The 17,894-nt window shown below is 41.8% G+C and overlaps 1 protein-coding gene across 1 annotated transcript in view; it reads left to right on the top strand.

Moving 5' to 3' along the window:
- Positions 1-17,894, top strand: part of LOC117445635 (small glutamine-rich tetratricopeptide repeat-containing protein alpha-like) — a 41,220-nt gene that overhangs the window by 12,710 nt on the left and 10,616 nt on the right. The window contains exons 2-11 of the mRNA XM_034081403.1: positions 4,715-4,861; positions 11,258-11,361; positions 11,475-11,577; positions 11,677-11,776; positions 13,682-13,786; positions 14,311-14,446; positions 14,540-14,602; positions 16,297-16,334; positions 16,422-16,802; positions 17,670-17,793. Coding sequence (XP_033937294.1) covers positions 4,762-4,861; positions 11,258-11,361; positions 11,475-11,577; positions 11,677-11,776; positions 13,682-13,786; positions 14,311-14,446; positions 14,540-14,602; positions 16,297-16,334; positions 16,422-16,802; positions 17,670-17,781 — 1,242 coding nt within the window. The 5' untranslated portion in view covers positions 4,715-4,761 and the 3' untranslated portion in view covers positions 17,782-17,793. The remainder of the gene's footprint in view (positions 1-4,714; positions 4,862-11,257; positions 11,362-11,474; positions 11,578-11,676; positions 11,777-13,681; positions 13,787-14,310; positions 14,447-14,539; positions 14,603-16,296; positions 16,335-16,421; positions 16,803-17,669; positions 17,794-17,894) is intronic.

Below are 17,894 nucleotides of genomic sequence, written 5' to 3'. Positions count from 1 at the left end.
TAACTTTTTAGAATTTAACTGACAACATATTATATTATAAAAGTTCAATATATGTTAGTAGCGTTGCTGTCCTGTGAGAATCAGGTATTGATTGTCAAAATTGTCAGATTGTCAAAATGTCATTAGTTTCTTATTTATATACTTATTTTATATTTCCCAAGTACCTCTAATTTGTACTTAAAAGGCCCATCTCATGGCCATTTCGACTGATCATAATTCCATTGTTGAGGTATACTCAGGGGTGCACATAACTGGTACGCATGCGCGGCAAAAATCTGAATTGCGTAACGTCACTTGTGTCACTACGCCCCTTTGCGTACCTCAAAACATCTAAACAAAACACATATTTCGTCTACACGTGTTTCTTGTCAAGTTTTGGAGTAAACTACGAGACATGTAAAAAAAAAAGCAGCTACGTTGTCGTTTCGCTCCCTGCAAAAACTCTTCGGACTTTCTGTGACTGACTGAACTGGAGCTGGCCGAGCCGCGCAGGACATAACCGACGGACCTGTGAAGCTGCAGTTGCAAACTTACTCGGAGTGTTATGGAAGAGTTTGAAATCAGACAGAGGTGGAAGAAGAGCTCAGATATTGTACTTGAGTAAAAGTAGAAGTACCAGAGTGTTACTCTGTTACAATAAAAGTCCTGCATTCAAAATGTTACTCAAGTAAAATTAGAAAAGTATTATCATCAAAATATAGTTAAAATACCAAAAGTAAAAGTAGTCGTTGTGCAGATTGGTCCATTTCAGAATAATATGATATGTTTTGTAATGATTGATCATGAAAGTGTTCTCAAAGCTGGTAAAGGTGCAGCTAATTTTACAAATTAGATCAAAGTCAAGTAAAGTACAAATATCTCAAAATTGTACTTAAGTACAGTACTTGAAGAAGTGTACTTAGTAACTTCCCACATCTGAAATCAGATATGACTTCAAGTCATGTGATCATTTCTTAGTATTTGATCCTTCAAATTGGCCTCAGGAAATGCAAGGACTTCACAGTTTTGGCAACAAGTTTTGGAGAAAGCAAATCGGAGGCTTACAAATAGACAGGGAGGTGCATCTTCATCATCTTCATCATCTAGCAAGAAGTGTAAATAGAGGACAGTGAAGGAGACACTAAGGAGGACCACGCTTTGTGTGGGGTGAGTACCAAACGCTGTCGCCTGGTACTCATCTGAGTACCAAACGCTGTCGCCTGGTACTCATCTGAGTACCAAACGCTGTCGCCTGGTACTCATCTGAGTACCAAACGCTGTCGCCTGGTACTCATCTGAGTACCAAACGCTGTCGCCTGGTACTCATCTGAGTAACTCACTCAAAAAGTGATGTGCACCCCTGGGTATACTAAAATAGATTTATACCGTGCAATTTTCCAAACTCACATTGGTTTCTCACAGCATCTCTGTAAAGTATGTGTATTCACCGGTATTGACTCTCTGTCCTAAACGGCTTGTTGGAGCTCCTGCCCCCCCCTCCCTGTGAGCCCAGTGTGCTCTGATTGGTCGGGATGTTGCGAGGCTCGTTGCTGCGAGCTGCTGTGAGGAGCGGACAGGCTTCCGGGTCGGCGATACAGCGAGAACAAGCGAAACTCATCCTGAGCACACACAAACACTCACAGCCGAAGTAAAAACAATAATTGTGACTTGATATTGAGTAAGAGAAAGGTTTATAGCGCTGTGAGAACGGGTCTGTGGAGAGCATTTCTCCACCATCCCAACTTAGCAGCCCGAAAAACTAGGGCTGCACGATATTGGAAAGAACTGACATTGCGATTCCCCCCCCCCCTTCCTGCGATATATATTGCGATGTGAAAACATACAGGAATTGAAGAAAAGACAGTTTTTTCCCCCGCAAACCATCCTTTCTTGAACTTTAATGCTATACAATTTTTATACTATATTTAACCGGATGAAAGATTTTAATCGCCTCTGCACTGAGTAGACATGCTCATATTCTTAAACAGGAATGAGTATTAAATAGCTGCATTCTGTGCATAGGCCCTGTTATAGGTTGTTGATCTCTGTTGTCACGGGTTACATTACCCTGACCCGTTATGTTGTTCGTGTCTGATCCCTCTTTCATTTAAAAACCCAGTTATGTTTTAAGCATGAAAGCTGTAGGCCTATAGCTGTCAACTGTTCAAACTGTGATCACCAGTTCAATACATTTGACAAATTCGACTTTGTTTCTCTATGCTTTTTTGAAAATGTACAGGGTTCGTACGGGTGCTGGAAATCCTTGAAAATGCGTGATATTGTACAAGGTGTTTTCAAGGTTTGAAAAGTGCTTGAATTTTGGCAATGGTGCTTGAATTTGGGATGAAGTGCTTGAAATTGTAAATACTTTACTTCGCTTTTTAGATTAAAAGAAAATAAAGAAGTCGGAGCGCGCTTAATTGCTTCGCTTCTACATAAAACAGCTCTGCGGTCACGCGCGGCAAGTGTTTGTGTTACGTGTGACCTGGGCATTCTGATGAGAGTGATAGATGACTGTGTGCCAGGAGGTTGCCGTTTCAACGAGCGTTGGCTAGCAGAAGACAAATGCAAGCCATGGCTAAGACGAGGGTCAAGCCCACGAGTAGCCTCCTGCAAAGTTTGCAAAAATAACGATGCGAGAGTCTGCGCTGACGAGCCACATGAAAGGTACGCCGCAGTAGAGCATTTTAGATTAGGCTAACGTTGCATGTTACGTTTGTTTAAGCTAACGTTAGCGAGCTGAATAGCGAACTCCATGAGGGATAATAATAATTGCAGGGGACAATCATTTCGGAGGAGCGTACCTATGTTATGTGCGTTACAGTCGCCATCCTGTGGTGTTCAGAGGACGAAGCTCTCACGGCATTTCGTGTTATAGTCACGAAATATAATCTATTGATTCGACACAGAGCGATTTTGAAAGCAATGTATTTACATTACATTGCATTTAGCTGACGCTTTTATCCAAAGCGACTTACAATATATTTCTACTGGTAGTATGTTTCGTGCCTAAACCAAATGTGACTTGCTCTATCGAAATCAGTCACATTGACCCGAAGACACATTTTCGTTTGTATTACTGGTCTGGGGGAAGCTCGCGAGTGTGTTTGTGTATTTTTGCGTTTGTGTACTGGGGAAACACTCACAAGAAACACCGGCTGTTGTTATGCTTGCTGTGACGTTACATTAGTCCGTTCTCTGCTTGTAATTATGCCGAAGCTTCAAAGTTGTATTTATCATCTGAATTTGCCGAAAGAAGTTTAATATTCTGAAAGCCAATACTTTGTTTATTTGAAAACAGATGAAAACAAACTGTCTTTTATATAAAATTGAAGTATTATACAAGTAAAACTACATTTTGCTTTAATCCCATGTAATTCTTCCTTTGAAGATGTATAAGTCAGGAGTCTCGAGTAGTCAGCATTACCTACAAATCATTGGACACATTTGTAAATATTATTTTCCACTTGTTACCATTGTGAGTCTATTTGTATGCAGCTCTGCGTGATTTTTTTTGGCTACAATTCAGACTAATACGCAACCAGAGGTGGAATAAGTACTCGGATATTGTACTTGAGTAAAAGTAGAAGTACTCAGATCTTGGACTTGAGTAAAAGTAGAAGTACCAGAGTGTAGGAATACTCTGTTACAGTAAAAGTCCTGCATTCAAAATGTTCCTCAAGTAAAAGTAGAAAAGTATTCTCATCAAAATATAGTGAAAGACAGTAAAAGTAGTCGTTGTTTGATTGGTCCATTTCAGAATAATATATATGATATGTTTTATAATAATTGATCATGAAAGTGTTCTCATAGCTGGTGAAGGTGCAGCTAGTCTGAAGTACTTTGTAGACTGCAGGGTAGCTGGTGAAGGTGCAGCTAGTCTGAAGTACTTTGTAGACTGCAGGGTAGCTGGTGGATTTACTCCAGGTGGAACTAAAGTCTGATTCAACACTTGGTTATATTTACCATCATTCATCCACATCTGTGAAGTAACTAAAGGTGTTAAATACATGTAGTGCAGTAGAAGTACACCATGTACCACTGACCTATGTTTACTGCTAACCTAAAAGTACCTCAAAAATAGTAATCAAGAATGTATTGAAAAGGTATTTGGCTGATTGTTGTATATCGGCTCAGACAGGTTATATGGGAGGCCCAGTCTACGTACAGATGGGTCAATCATTTTGAAATATTAAACTTAGTTTTCTTTTCTTTAATTTTTCATCCTCATGTAGAATGCTATCACGAAACACATGTTTATGTTTATATAGCATAAAGAACATCTGATTTAATGTGAGGTAGGGAAATAATCATTTGAGTATAAGTATGTGTATATAAATATGTAATTTACAACCGCTGTAAGATGCTTGAAAAGTGTGAAAATGCAACTTGAAAATGCTTGAAAAGTGCTTGAATTTGACTTTGGAAAAGGTGTAAGAACCCTGAATGTATTTATTTATTTTTCAAAATGAATATATATATATATATATATATATATATATAGGATATGTACATTTCGGTTAATCGGTTAACCGTTTTTTTGGGGTTCGAATATTCGAATATACATTTGCTTTCAAATTCCCATCCCTACTCTGTAACAGGAATTACATCTAATTTAAAACTAAGTTTATAAATCATACATATAATACTGTGTTTTTTTTCCCTCTGCATGACATTTATTAATATAATCACAACTTGACTAACTGAGGAATATTGTCCTTGTCCTTATTTCCAGGGTCTCTCTCCCTCAGTGACCACAGAGAGGTCTGAGCCTCCGTCACCATGACAGACAACAAGCGTCTCGCCTTCTCCATCCTCCAGTTCCTCCATGATCAGCTCAAGTCAGGGAACCTGTCCTCAGGGGCCCAGGAGAGTCTGGAAGGTGAGTCCTCCTTAGACAACAAAACCAGGGGTAAAATACATGACTAAAACATTTTATATTATTATTATATATGATATTATTTGATATACTATCACAATGAGATATTTTTCCGCTCAAATTATGTGTGTACTGCAAGTATATTGGATGTACGAGCCACAGAGATGTTTAAAAATAACTTATCGTGAAGAATTTTCACTCTTTGATGCTATAATCAGAGTGGATTGAGTGTTTCTCAACACTTGCAGGAGAGTGAGACATTTTCTCTGTAGGATGTCCTGTCGATTCCAATATATTATTAAATGATATACATTACATATTATGTTGTATCTTAGTTGTTCATTTAATGTGTCAGAAGCTCATCCAACAACTTTCAGGTAAATATAAGTATATGATCTAGCTATTTATCGGCAGATAATGTATATTTAAGGATAAGAGACTAAGTAACTTGACATATCTTACTGTTATAATTGTTGTAATACAAATTATGTTGCTTTCCCCAAAAACCCAGATATGAGATGTCAAATAGTGATGATCAACACCACTTATACCTAGGGATGGGTACCGAGCCCCGGGGCTGAATTATTAAAGACCGTGGTACCGTTAAGCTCCGACGTTAGCGGTCTTTTTATCGGTACTGGAGACACGTAAAAAATATGTCATATGTATTATTGCTACACAAACATTATATTGCTGTTTTAGTTTCGCCAACTCCGTTTCTAATACGCAAAAAGACTGCAAAATGCGTCGTCTTAGTTTATTTTTAGTATTTTCGATCTCTCTCGCCCGCCTGCTTGCGAGGGGGCGGGGCAGTTTACACACACACGCGGCTGCTACATGCAGCAACACACACACGGAGGAGATGGCGGAGAGAACGCGCTCCGAGGTGGTTAAACTTTACCCGTCTCGATGCTCGTTGCCTAAAGTGCAATAAGAGTTTAGCATGTGAGGGCGGTAACACGAGCAATTTGTCTAAACATTTAGCAAAAGTGCTCCACATCCAGACGGAGGAATGCACCGGGTTCCACTGTCTTTCTAGCAGCTCTGTAGCCCCATCCACGAGGAACGTTTCCACGTCAGGTGTTCTGTATGCTAGCAGCAACACACGGAGTTAACTCCATTATACAAACATGGGCTAAAGATTAGAGGAAACTGAGTTACTCTTTATTGTTCTTCAAATCTTTATTCTTCCCCTTATTTCAGCCAATACTTTAGCTCTCCATAACTTCAACTTACTTTCAGCTACAGAAACCATTCAAATATTAAACTATTCAGCCTGTTCACGAATCGATGGGAAACCTTCAACTTTTTCAAAACATTTTATACTTTTTGAAATATTCAGCTTTTTAAACTCTTTTTTTAACATTGAAGTCAATGGGAGATGCCTTCAAATCCACTTTTCCTACACTTTGCGCCAAATGCTTCTCCTTCCACATAATTTCAGCCAAACAATTCATTCCAACTTTTATATGATCACAATACCTTCAGCTATAACACTTGTATAACATATTTTTGATATCTTTTACACTTTTTGAGATATTGAATTTAGTTTGGAGCTTAGCAGAGAGGCCTTTTTCAGATTTTAACATTAGAGTGGATGGAGCAGCTCGTTAACTCTAGAGTGCTTTGATCTCAAAACAGAGTGGAGCAGTGCTTAAAGAGCCTGTGACACGGTTTTCCCCCATCATCCAAACCCATCAATTTGAGTACATATCGTCCCCTTGAAAACCGTTACTGAACTGATTTTGGATATTTGTACTTTGATAACCATTAATCTGCCTTCAATGTTGACCATTTTCTGGATCTTCTCGCGGATTCTTCAAGTCCCGCCAAATGATGGGTGACGTCATTGCGGGCACAGCGCTCCAGCTGCACCGTCCAGGATCCCAGCTTCTGCATGTAAACCTTTATATATATACAGTCAGATGTAAACGCACGACGGCGCACACAGCAGCACGCTCAGACAGCGATGACAGGTTAATGTTGAACGTGTCTGAGAGCTCATATGAGGCTGAAGGATCGGTTTATGTTGTATCTGTTAGAAGTTTAGGAATGAGGTGCGTCAATATGGGCGATCATCTGGTCATGTAGCCAGTGGTGGAATGGGACTACAAATCATCCCGGGACTCTCGACCGGCCCACTTCGGTACCGCTAGTAAATTGTCAACGGGGGGAGTGGGGGATGTCAGGGGCGGCGGGTGCTGTAGATAGTAAATGTAAATATGTAAATATTTGTGTCACTGCATCCTGGTAAAATACAAATATAATGTATAATGTCTGTGTCTTTGACATTAGCGCTGCTCGCCACCTGTGCCCTGTACTACGAAGCCAGTTCAACAGACCCTGGATATGTTTGAGTAACAAACAAACTAACAACAACAAACTAGATCTCGCTAAGCGGTCCTACGACGCTGGTTATCAACTCGGTAAATCAAGCCAGGGTTTCTCTCTCCAGCTGAGAGCGCGTTCACGTCTAAGACACGAGTGGATCTGACTTTAATTACATTTGTCTCGAGTGTTTCGTCAACATAATGTGTTAAATAATACTTCTGCATCCAGTCTGTGACACTGTGAGTGTTGCACGGCCAGATGAGGCTGGAGAAGCTGACTCAGATCAGGAAATATATGATATATTATGATATTATATGATCGATGATCGACTGATTGATGATGTAATATGAATGATAAGTGCGACACGTCGGCGTCTTCTCTGCATACGGCAGTTTAACCTGTATTTCCTTTATCCTGTAATATGACTTGAGAGATTTAAACTCCGCACACTGAGTTGATCTCTTTTCTATAGACGCCGGAGGCGGGCAGCGTCAGGTAAAAGAAGTTATTTAGCCTTCTCAAACCTGAGCCTCACGCGCCGCCTATGGGGGATGTGCTAGTTACTTATCCGACCGGCCCACTTCGGTACCGGCCCATCGGGATTCGTCCCGATGGCCAGTCCGCCACTGCACCCAGCCCACGTAAACTGTCAACGGGGGGAGCCTCGCTGCGGGGAAACGGTGGACCTAGTGTCCCGATCGGAGTGGGAATAATAATAATAATAATCCGTGCATTTTATCCATTAATTTCCCCAACATTGTGGTAAAAAACCACACGTTTAATCCACGTTGGTGTACTACTACAACTACAAAAAGCATCGGTTTGTTTTCTCATCAGGAAATGCAGACCGGCTCAAACAAACGATTTTTAATCATCATCCTCACGATCATTTAATGTATCATATGTTCGCCGAATTGACATGAAAGCACTAATAAATGTAGTTTCATCCACTTGAGTTTACAACCACAAAAATAATCGGTTTGTTTTTATATCACATCCGACGGGAGGAAATTCAGCAGCTCTCACTCCCGATTTTTAATCCTAATGTAATCATCATCTTCACCACGATCATTTATGTTTATGTCGCCGAATTGACATGAAAGCACTGACAAATATGAATATACTGTAGTCAACTTCATTAAAACGTTATTAACGTGCCTAAACTCAGTAATTCACCATTTCTACGCATGACAACACACTTTGTCCGTGTTTGGCTCTCGAAGCGTTCCCGCATTGACGTCACTTCCGGCTTCCCCCAAAACTTCAAAATGAGTGAAGGAATTTCCCCGCGATGTTCGAAATTATTGATTTTTAACTAAACGGTATCGCTTTTTCTTTTTTAAACTGACGGTTCGAGATTACTAGTAGCCCAATATTTCATTGCACAACAGTTGTTGGGATGGTGTCACAGGCTCTTTAAAATTCTCCCTCAAAAATATTTTAAACTTGCCATAATTCCCAAACCCTACACTCCTCAGACATATTTTTTCATGAAAAACGTAGGAAAACCTCTCCTAGGTTGGAAAATAAAAATAAAATAAGAAAAGATTTTAAACAAAATGCCTCTTGAGGGCATGAAGAGAGAAAAAGTCCAGCTAGCTCCCAATTGATTGCCATGTTAAATTGTTCCAGATCTTTCTTCAGAGCAGGGAGAAGTACACTTTAGACAAACTGCTCCCATCTCCACATTTTACACACAAAACCCCAAAAAACAACATATTTCAGTTCATTGGGGTTCCCTGATGCTCACGGTCTGGTCATTTATTTTTATAGGAGCCATAGTTTTTGAACAGGTGGCAACATTGTCAGATATAATCCTCAATGCATTCTTATGGGACTCAGTGCTGCAGTTGGTTGTCATGGTGTTGCTGGGCAGATTGGAGCCACACACACAGTGATTGACATCATCAGAGCATACTCCCTCTCTCTCTCTCTCTCTCACACACACACACACACACACACACACACACACACACACACACACACACACACACACACACACACACACACACACACACACACACACACACACACACACACACACACACACACACACACACACACACACACACACACACACACACACACACACACACACACACACACACACACACACACACACACACACACACACACTCTCTCTCAAACACACACACTCTCTCAAACACACACACTCTCTCAAACACACACACACACACACACACACACACACACACACACACACACACACACACACACACACACACACTCTCTCAAACACTCTCTCAAACACTCTCTCAAACACTCTCTCAAACACACTCTCAAACACACACACTCTCTCAAACACACACACACACACACACACACACACACACACACACACACACCACACACACACACACACACACACACACACACACACACACTATCTCTCAAACACACACTCTCTCTCAAACACACACTCTCTCTCAAACACACACTCTCTCTCAAACACACACTCTCTCTCAAACACACACTCTCTCTCAAACACACACACACACACACACACACACACACACACACACACACACACACACACACACACACACACACACACACACACACACACACACTCTCTCAAACACAGACAACACTCTCTCTCTCTCTCTCTCTCCATAGTTTTTGAACGAGTGGCAAAATGGTCAGATATACAAGTCAATGCATTCTTATGGGACGCAGTGCTGCAGTTGGTTGTCTCTGATCTCTGGACACACACAGGTGTTCTGAGTAGGTGCTCAGGAACAGAAACAAACACTGACAGACTAGACTTTAACAGACTGTCTCAGCCTATTATTTTCTGTCTGATGGAGACTTCATACTGACTTCAACAGGTTCCACATATTTTATACATTATTGGTGACGTATGGTTTTAGTCGAAAAGTTTGCAGTCAAAATATTCTGCTGCCTTTTTACTTTCTTTTCTCATCTTAATACAAATTCATTCACTACTACTTACATCTGATATTTAACTCCTTCAGCCTATTTTCAGCTGCAGAACCCATTCAACTATTATATTATTCAGCTATTTCAGGACATCAGGGCTATACATGTTGTTGTTTATACCTTTTTTTAAACCTTTTCTTTGAAATATTAAGCTTTTTCTGCATTTGTTTAGCTAAAAGCAGCTACCATTCAGCTAATAACACATTCAGCTTTTTCTGCATTTTCAGCTAAATTCAGCCATAAATGTTCACAGTTTCCAGCATTCGCACGCATTTTCTGCAGGAAATGCATTTTCTAGTTTTGTTTCAGCTATTCTGTTTACAATTCTGTCATCAGATTATTTAACACGATTTGTTAAAACATTGTTGTTTCTTTTGAGGTGAAATATGATTTATTTAATTCAAATAAAAAGCAATGTTAGTTTTGTTCACAATTTGTTTAGTTAGTTTACCTTGTTTTTTTTCTCCAAAAGAACCGATAAAAGTACCGTTAAAAGACCGGATCGATAAGCGGGATCGCAACTCCGGTTCAAGCTCCGTGCCAGAGCTTTTCAGGTTCAGAACCGGTTCTTCGGTTTAGCTCCGGCTCTTTTCACACCGCCCAGAGTCCGACTGGTGCTGCGTCATTGCGTCATTATTTGCGCCATGACGTAACCGTTTGCGTGCCTGCTTTATAAAGCCAAACCGTGCGGGAACCCCTCACAGCTCACACACTTGATTGTGTTGAAGTGCTACTCGTTTTGGTTTTGCTCTGTCGAAACGAAATGGAAGAAATTGGACGACTTTCCTACCAACTTTACAGTCGTTACATGCTACATTAAAAACTGCTTTACAATCGTAATCATCAACTTCAACGACGATTCCGATTCCCCCTGCCGCCGCATCGACGTAAGCGTGACGTATGCGGTGCTTTTGCTCGCGCCGGACAATTTTTTTTGGTGCTTGAAACGGAGAGGCTGCTCAGCTGCGGTGTGAACAGGAAAACCCGGTGCTTTTCAAGCTCCAGCTCCGAACCGGCCCTGGAACCGCGTTGGTGTGAATGAGGTAATGGTGGTAGTTTTATGTTGTTTTATCAGATTGTTTATAGAGTGAGTTTGCCCTTCTGCAGTTGCTGTTCAGTGTTTGGAGACAGCGTTTGAAGTTTCGACTGACGACCATACCCTCGCTGTCCCCATGACGTTACCGGAGATCTTCGCCTCAGCCACAGCCGGGGTAAAGCAGCTTGTGTGACTTTTCACATGTGAAATATAAATATCTGTTAATAAAGATCAAATCAGGTTGAGTATGTTGAGGCAGGGATGTCAGTCTCAGTTTGTTTGTTGCAGCTTCCGGTTGAGTCGCAGGTCAACAACAACACCGCTCCTCAACAACCTCCTAACTCCATCACCGAGGATCAGAGAGAAGAGGCAGAGGTGCTCAAAACTGATGGTGAGACGACAATAAGGAAGGATCTTCTCTTCACTGCCGTTATTTGGGATTTATTTTCTATATTTTATTTACAATAAGGTGATGTGTTTTGAACTGCAGGTAACGACCAAATGAAAGTGGAGAACTACGGAGCTGCTGTTGAGTTTTACTCGAAGGCCATCGCCATCAACGCTCAGAACGCCGTCTATTACTGCAACAGGTCAGTGTCCCGTCAGGTCTCCCTAAAAGTTTCTATTCTGACTGATAGCTCATACATTTTCTTACTATACGAATCCTATTATCATTATAATACATTACATCTTATTTTCTGACAAGGCTATATTTTGTATTATTTATCAGAATGTGCAAAGTAACTAAAATTATAACACAGATGTAGTGCTGTTCAAAATACAATAATCAACTCCCACATGTGGTGGTGTAAAATTATAATATAGCATACAACTTAGATAATCAAGTTTAGAAACGTAATCTAATTATACACCATGTAATGTAATGTAAAATCAATTTTACATTATTACAATATGTTTGTTATAATAATATCGGATACTGCTTAGATTTAGGGCGTTTAAATGTTTAGATCAAAATCCTAAAGCAGACCTTTTTTCTCTCTAGTATTTGAGTGTCATTCAGTCTGACACTTCTACAATGGATGCATGCATAAGTGTACACCAACCAGTAGGGATGGGTATCGAGAACCGGTACTAAGTCAGTACCGGTACCTGATTGGACGGTATTGGTATACCGCCGCTGGACAAACGGTGCTGCTATCGGTATATGAATTACGCTACTTCCTTAGTTGAGTTCATCCCGTGTGACGTATCCGGTTTGAATACCACTCTGATTGGCCACTGTGAATGCCACTCGTCATCTCTCCTAACAGCGCTCTTATTATTGTGAGACTCCCGGGGGCAGACCATAGCAGGGGCAGACCATAGCAGGGGCAGACCATAGCAGGGGCAGACCATAGCAGGGGCAGACCATAGCAGGGGCAGACCATAGCAGGGGCAGACCATAGCAATAGCAGGGGCAGACCATAGCAATAGCAGGGGCAGACCATAGCAGGGGCAGACCATAGCAGGGGCAGACACAACATCTTGCTAGAAACAGCGTCTCAAGGCTTCTTAACATTTAACAAGCTATTAACGATGCATACCCACTTAACGGGAACAACTCAGCTAACAGACGATATTAACCATTGTACCTACACGGAACAGAAGTCCAACACCAAGAGTCTAAAATCAACACTTAGCAAAACGGGCTAACGGCTACTTTAGCACATCACTGGCAAAAGCGATCTTTTCTACGTCATTTTATCTGCACAAACAACATGCCACATGAAAGCTGAGATTCCACAGATTCCATTGGTATAAAAAGTCACTGAGCTAGCAGCCAGGAAAGAGCAAGAAAAGAACTTCACTTTACTTCGCCATGATGATAATTATGTCTTACCTTTGCTGTTCAAGGGCATAACAACGGTTAATCCAATGTCTCTGTAACTTTAAAATGATTACTGATAATCCATCATTACAATAAACGCAATAAACGGATTATAATGGTTAGCCGACCGGAGCTTTCGGTTTAGGAGGTGCGCACGCAGCGTCTCGTTTTACATGGATTTATAAACTGTCCCTAATTAACGCCCCCTTCCAGAGACACACTGTCAAACACACTCATACTTGCTTGGTATGACACTGAAAAAGTTACATTAAATAATAAATAAATTACAACAAAATGACTGTTTAATCTTCACATCTTGGAATGACATGACATGTCACTCGTTAGACGCTTTTATCCAAAGCGACTTACATACTCAGTACTGTGGACGATCCCCACAGGAGCACTTTGGGGTGAAGGGAACCTGTGCTCCCCTGATCCCAACACCAAGGCTCTACCCACTGCGCCACACGCCTCCACCTTTAAATCATGTCTATAATGTTGAGCACCAAATTATTGAAAAGTATCGAAAAATACCGGAATCGATAAGCGGTATCGGTATCGATAAAATCCTAACGATACCCATCCCTACCAACCAGGCTTATCCTGGAATGATCTTGACCTGAACTCAAAGTTGAAGAGTTGACGTGAAGTTTTTTTGTGTGCTCAGGGCTGCAGCATACAGTAAACTAGGGAACTATGCTGGAGCGGTGCAGGACTGCGAGCAGGCCATCAGCATCGACCCAAACTACAGCAAAGCCTACGGGAGGATGGGGTAAGACCAGGCTCGGCCTCAGCTGCTGCCTTCTGAATAACCCACTGCATTACAGCTCCCTTTCTTCTGAAATGCAGCACAGTTGTCAGGCTTGTTCCCTCTGCTGACTGTGAATCTCGTTGTTTAGCTGTAGCAGCTGTAATCGATGAAAGATAATATCACCTTCAGATTGTTCAACTGCGTGTAGGTGGTGCAGGAATGAGTCCTACAACCCGGACATGAGTTAGCAATCAAGCACTTTGGGTCACTTGTTGCGACTGATCTTTGAATGTGTTTCTGGTGAGATGCCTGAAATAAGGACTGGTTAATATAAGCTATCAAGATTATTTGTTTTGCAGGAAATATATATATATTTAATTAATATGTGGAGATTATCCTACTGAACAAAACATATATGTATCATCAATGTTTGTTTCCCACGGAGCACGTTTTCTGCTATAAACTGGAGAAATCCCATGAATGCTTTGTTTCAGGGAGGTTGTTAAGGTTCTGATGGAAATCCTGGTGTGTTCTTTGTCTTTCAGTTTGGCTCTGGCCAGCCTCAACAAACACACAGAAGCAGGGACTTACTACAAGAAAGCTCTGGAGCTCGACCCCGACAACGACACCTACAAAACCAACCTGAAGATCGCAGAGGAGAAGATGGAAACGTCCAGTCCAGTAAGAACAAAGAGGACGTTTTATACAGAGCAGATATGCAGGGACATATGTGTACTCACCCCCCCCCCCCCCCCCTCTCTCTCTCTCTCTCAGACAGCAGGGATGGGTGGAGTAGATCTGGCCGGTCTGCTCGGTAACCCCGGCTTCATGAACATGGTGAGAGCTCACTCGGTCTGTTTCTGTCATCTGTCCAATCCTACCTACACAAAGGTTACCTAAATCAGCCTGTGGATTAGTCTGTAATTGATATAGATTATAATGTTGTTTCTCATAGTTGTTATGTATACTTGAGGGGTGCAGTGATACGCTATTTTAGTAGGCCGACCCAAAAGTTTGCATCACAAGTGCTCCCTGGGCAAAGAGCAACGAGAGTTCTCCACTGGATGTTGGTGATTGCAGAAAATAAACTCTGTGGCTAACGAACGTTCAACTTACTTATAGAGCTGCCCCCAATTAGTCGACTTAACGTTAGTTGGCGAACAAAGTATTTGTCAACTAATTTTTCATCACTCTATTAGCCCCAAAAAATGCTAGCTTTCATTTCATGATGAGGGTTTAATGTGCGGAGGGACTTTTGACGACGCGCATATATCTCGGTGTTTCCTGTGTAGTATTTATTGGGTTGTTATATTCAGATATGAATGATAGAAACTAGAACTAAATGCTTAGTGTGTGTACTCGCTGCTTGCTCCGACACACATTAAGAATCCTGCCCGGAGCTTCTGCTGTTCATACCGCTGACGGGCGGACGCTACGACCGGGCGTTGCGCTGTGACTCATGCACTTTCTAAGTGTAACATTGAATCTATATTTCAAAGGTTCATTATTACTGCTTTGTTGTGAAGCACAACGTACCATGCTCTTATAATAACGTTCTTTATCAGCCTTTGAAACTGATACCATTTTGAGAGAAATACAAAATAAACAATAATATTAATAATCATAAATGTGTGTTTTAGATTAGTCGACTTTTCGCCTGAATTGAGGACTATTAGTCGACTGGAAAATCTTTCGTCTAATTACCTATATGTTTATTTCAGTCAGATAATCTCCACCACTTTTATTTTCCTTTTCACTTAAGAAACAAGTGCTAAACTCTTTAGCGGGTGCTTCTCAGAGGTGTTAAACATTGCAGATTACTAATCCGTCAGAGAGACTCTTCACTACTGGGTCCCAAAATCAAGCATGAACCCAATATTTCTAAATAGCCCACTACTTTTGATGGTTGATAGACTGCATGTGTACAAGCGCTATCACATATAGAAAGCATTCACACACATTCCTACAGAGGCAGAGGCTGCCATACAAACTGCACCTGCTCAGGCACAGTAACATTCAAACACACACTTACACACGGTGTGCCACGCCATCAGACACAATTTGGGGTTAAGTATCGCGCCCAAGGGACAGTCGACATGTTTAGTGCAGGGCTTGGAAATTGAGCCACAGACCTTCGGGTTAGACGAGGACCATCCACCTCCTGAGCCACCCCAGATTTTTCAATCCAGATAATAATAAAAAAAAAACAGCCAGCAAACTATGGCGTTCATCTTACATTTGACGGTGGTTTCAAGTGAAAGGATTCAGAGCCTTTAACACGGCAGTGTTATGTTTATTTTTCAAAATGTACCAAAACTCATTAATAACCAAATATAAAGGATCCTTGTTTAAAAACACAAACCACAATAAAACGAAGGCTACTGTATCTGTGAGTCCCAGTGTGGGTCAGACTCTACTCATATAATAATACATTTGATTTTGACTGATTCTAAGGTTTTCTTTTGGTAATCCTTCCTGTACCCGTTAGAACTCTGCTCAGAATGAATATGTAAACTTCTGTCTCCCTGCAGGCGTCCTCTCTGATGAACAATCCTCAGGTGCAGCAGCTGTAAGTGGATTTTCAGTTTCTCTCCGTCTGTTTCTTCCCTTCTGCTTTTTGTTGAGGGTAACTTCCAATCTGTTCTCTCTCCACCAGGATGTCAGGGATGATGTCAGGAGCGTATGGTGGGATGCCAGGAGGAGGTGCTGGGATGCCAGGAGGAGCAGGAGGAATGCCAGGTGGCTTGCCGGGAGGAATGCCGGGAGGAATGCCGGGAGGAATGCCGGGAGGAATGCCGGGAGGAATGCCGGGAGGAATGCCGGGAGGAATGCCGGGAGGAATGCCGGGAGGAATGCCGGGAGGAATGCCGGGAGGAATGCCCGGGGGAATGCCCGGGGGAATGCCCGGGGGAATGCCCGGGGGAATGCCCCGGGGAATGCCCGGAGGAATGCCCGGAGGTCTAGGGGGACTTGGAGGAAGTGCAGCACCACCCGGACCTGCTGCTGGAGCGGGAGATTTATCAGGACTAATCCAGGCGTAAGTAATTTAGCAAAAGGTCCATACTGACAGTTTTATTATTTCTTACCACAGGCGCTAAGAAACAAATGTATTCTCTGGACACACATGGACTACTGAAAAGGAATTTCATTTGAGTTGCATTTACGACCTAATAAAGAGAAACACAAGTTTACCGATCATTCGAATTCAACATGATCAGTTTCATATTTAGAGTCAAAATCACACACTTTCACATCACATGACACTTGTTAGACACTTTTATCCAAAGCGACTCACACACTCAACACTGAGGGCAATCCCCACAGGAGCACTTTGGGGTGAAGTGTCTCAAGGACTCAACGACATGCTGACTGCAGCGGGGTTTGAACCTGTGACCCCCTGATCCCAACACCAAGGCACAACCCACTGCACCACATGCCTCCCTCCACACTTGCAGCATGATGGTTTCACTGTCAGAGCCACACAGTGCTGAAGACATCATCTCTCGATGAAGAGATTTGTACTTATGTTATGTATGCAAAAGCAGCAGGTCAGACGTTAAGATAATTAGAATTGCCCAACAAAATTGCAATCGATGCATCTCTTGTTAACTTTTGTCTTGTCACATTGACTTACTTTTATTTTGCCCACTGTATTGGGCTAAGCAGTCAATGTTTCCCCAGCCATCATCCTCCATATCAGTGATCTGAAGGAAAGATCCTTTTATATCTTTACTTACTTTCTCATTAATATGCGCTTGCCTCCTTATATCATATGTTCATCTTTTTTTATTTCTGCCTGGTATCTGCACTGGGCGCTGCTTTTGTAACCCTCTATTACCCTGCTGTGGGCCGCTTAGAGGCATTCTGATACATGTCATGTGTTTGTGTTGTTTGCTTCTTGCAGAGGTCAGCAGTTTGCTCAGCAGATGCAGCAGCAGAACCCTGAACTCATCGAACAGCTGAGGAATCAAATCCGCAACCGAACACCCAGCGCTGGAAACGAGGAGCAGCCATGACACTCAGACACAGTAAATACACTCTCTATACTGTTTCCATCTCAAATCACTTTGACATTCACTATAGGTTTTAATGTGGTGATGAGGCTCAAAGTTATCTGTATTTCTTTAGA

The sequence above is a fragment of the Pseudochaenichthys georgianus genome, chromosome 4, assembly GCF_902827115.2.
Source record: "Pseudochaenichthys georgianus chromosome 4, fPseGeo1.2, whole genome shotgun sequence".
Classification (NCBI taxonomy): Eukaryota; Metazoa; Chordata; class Actinopteri; order Perciformes; family Channichthyidae; genus Pseudochaenichthys; species Pseudochaenichthys georgianus.
The sequence above is the reverse complement of the archived record's forward strand: the minus strand, read 5'-3'. Positions and strand labels throughout refer to the sequence as shown.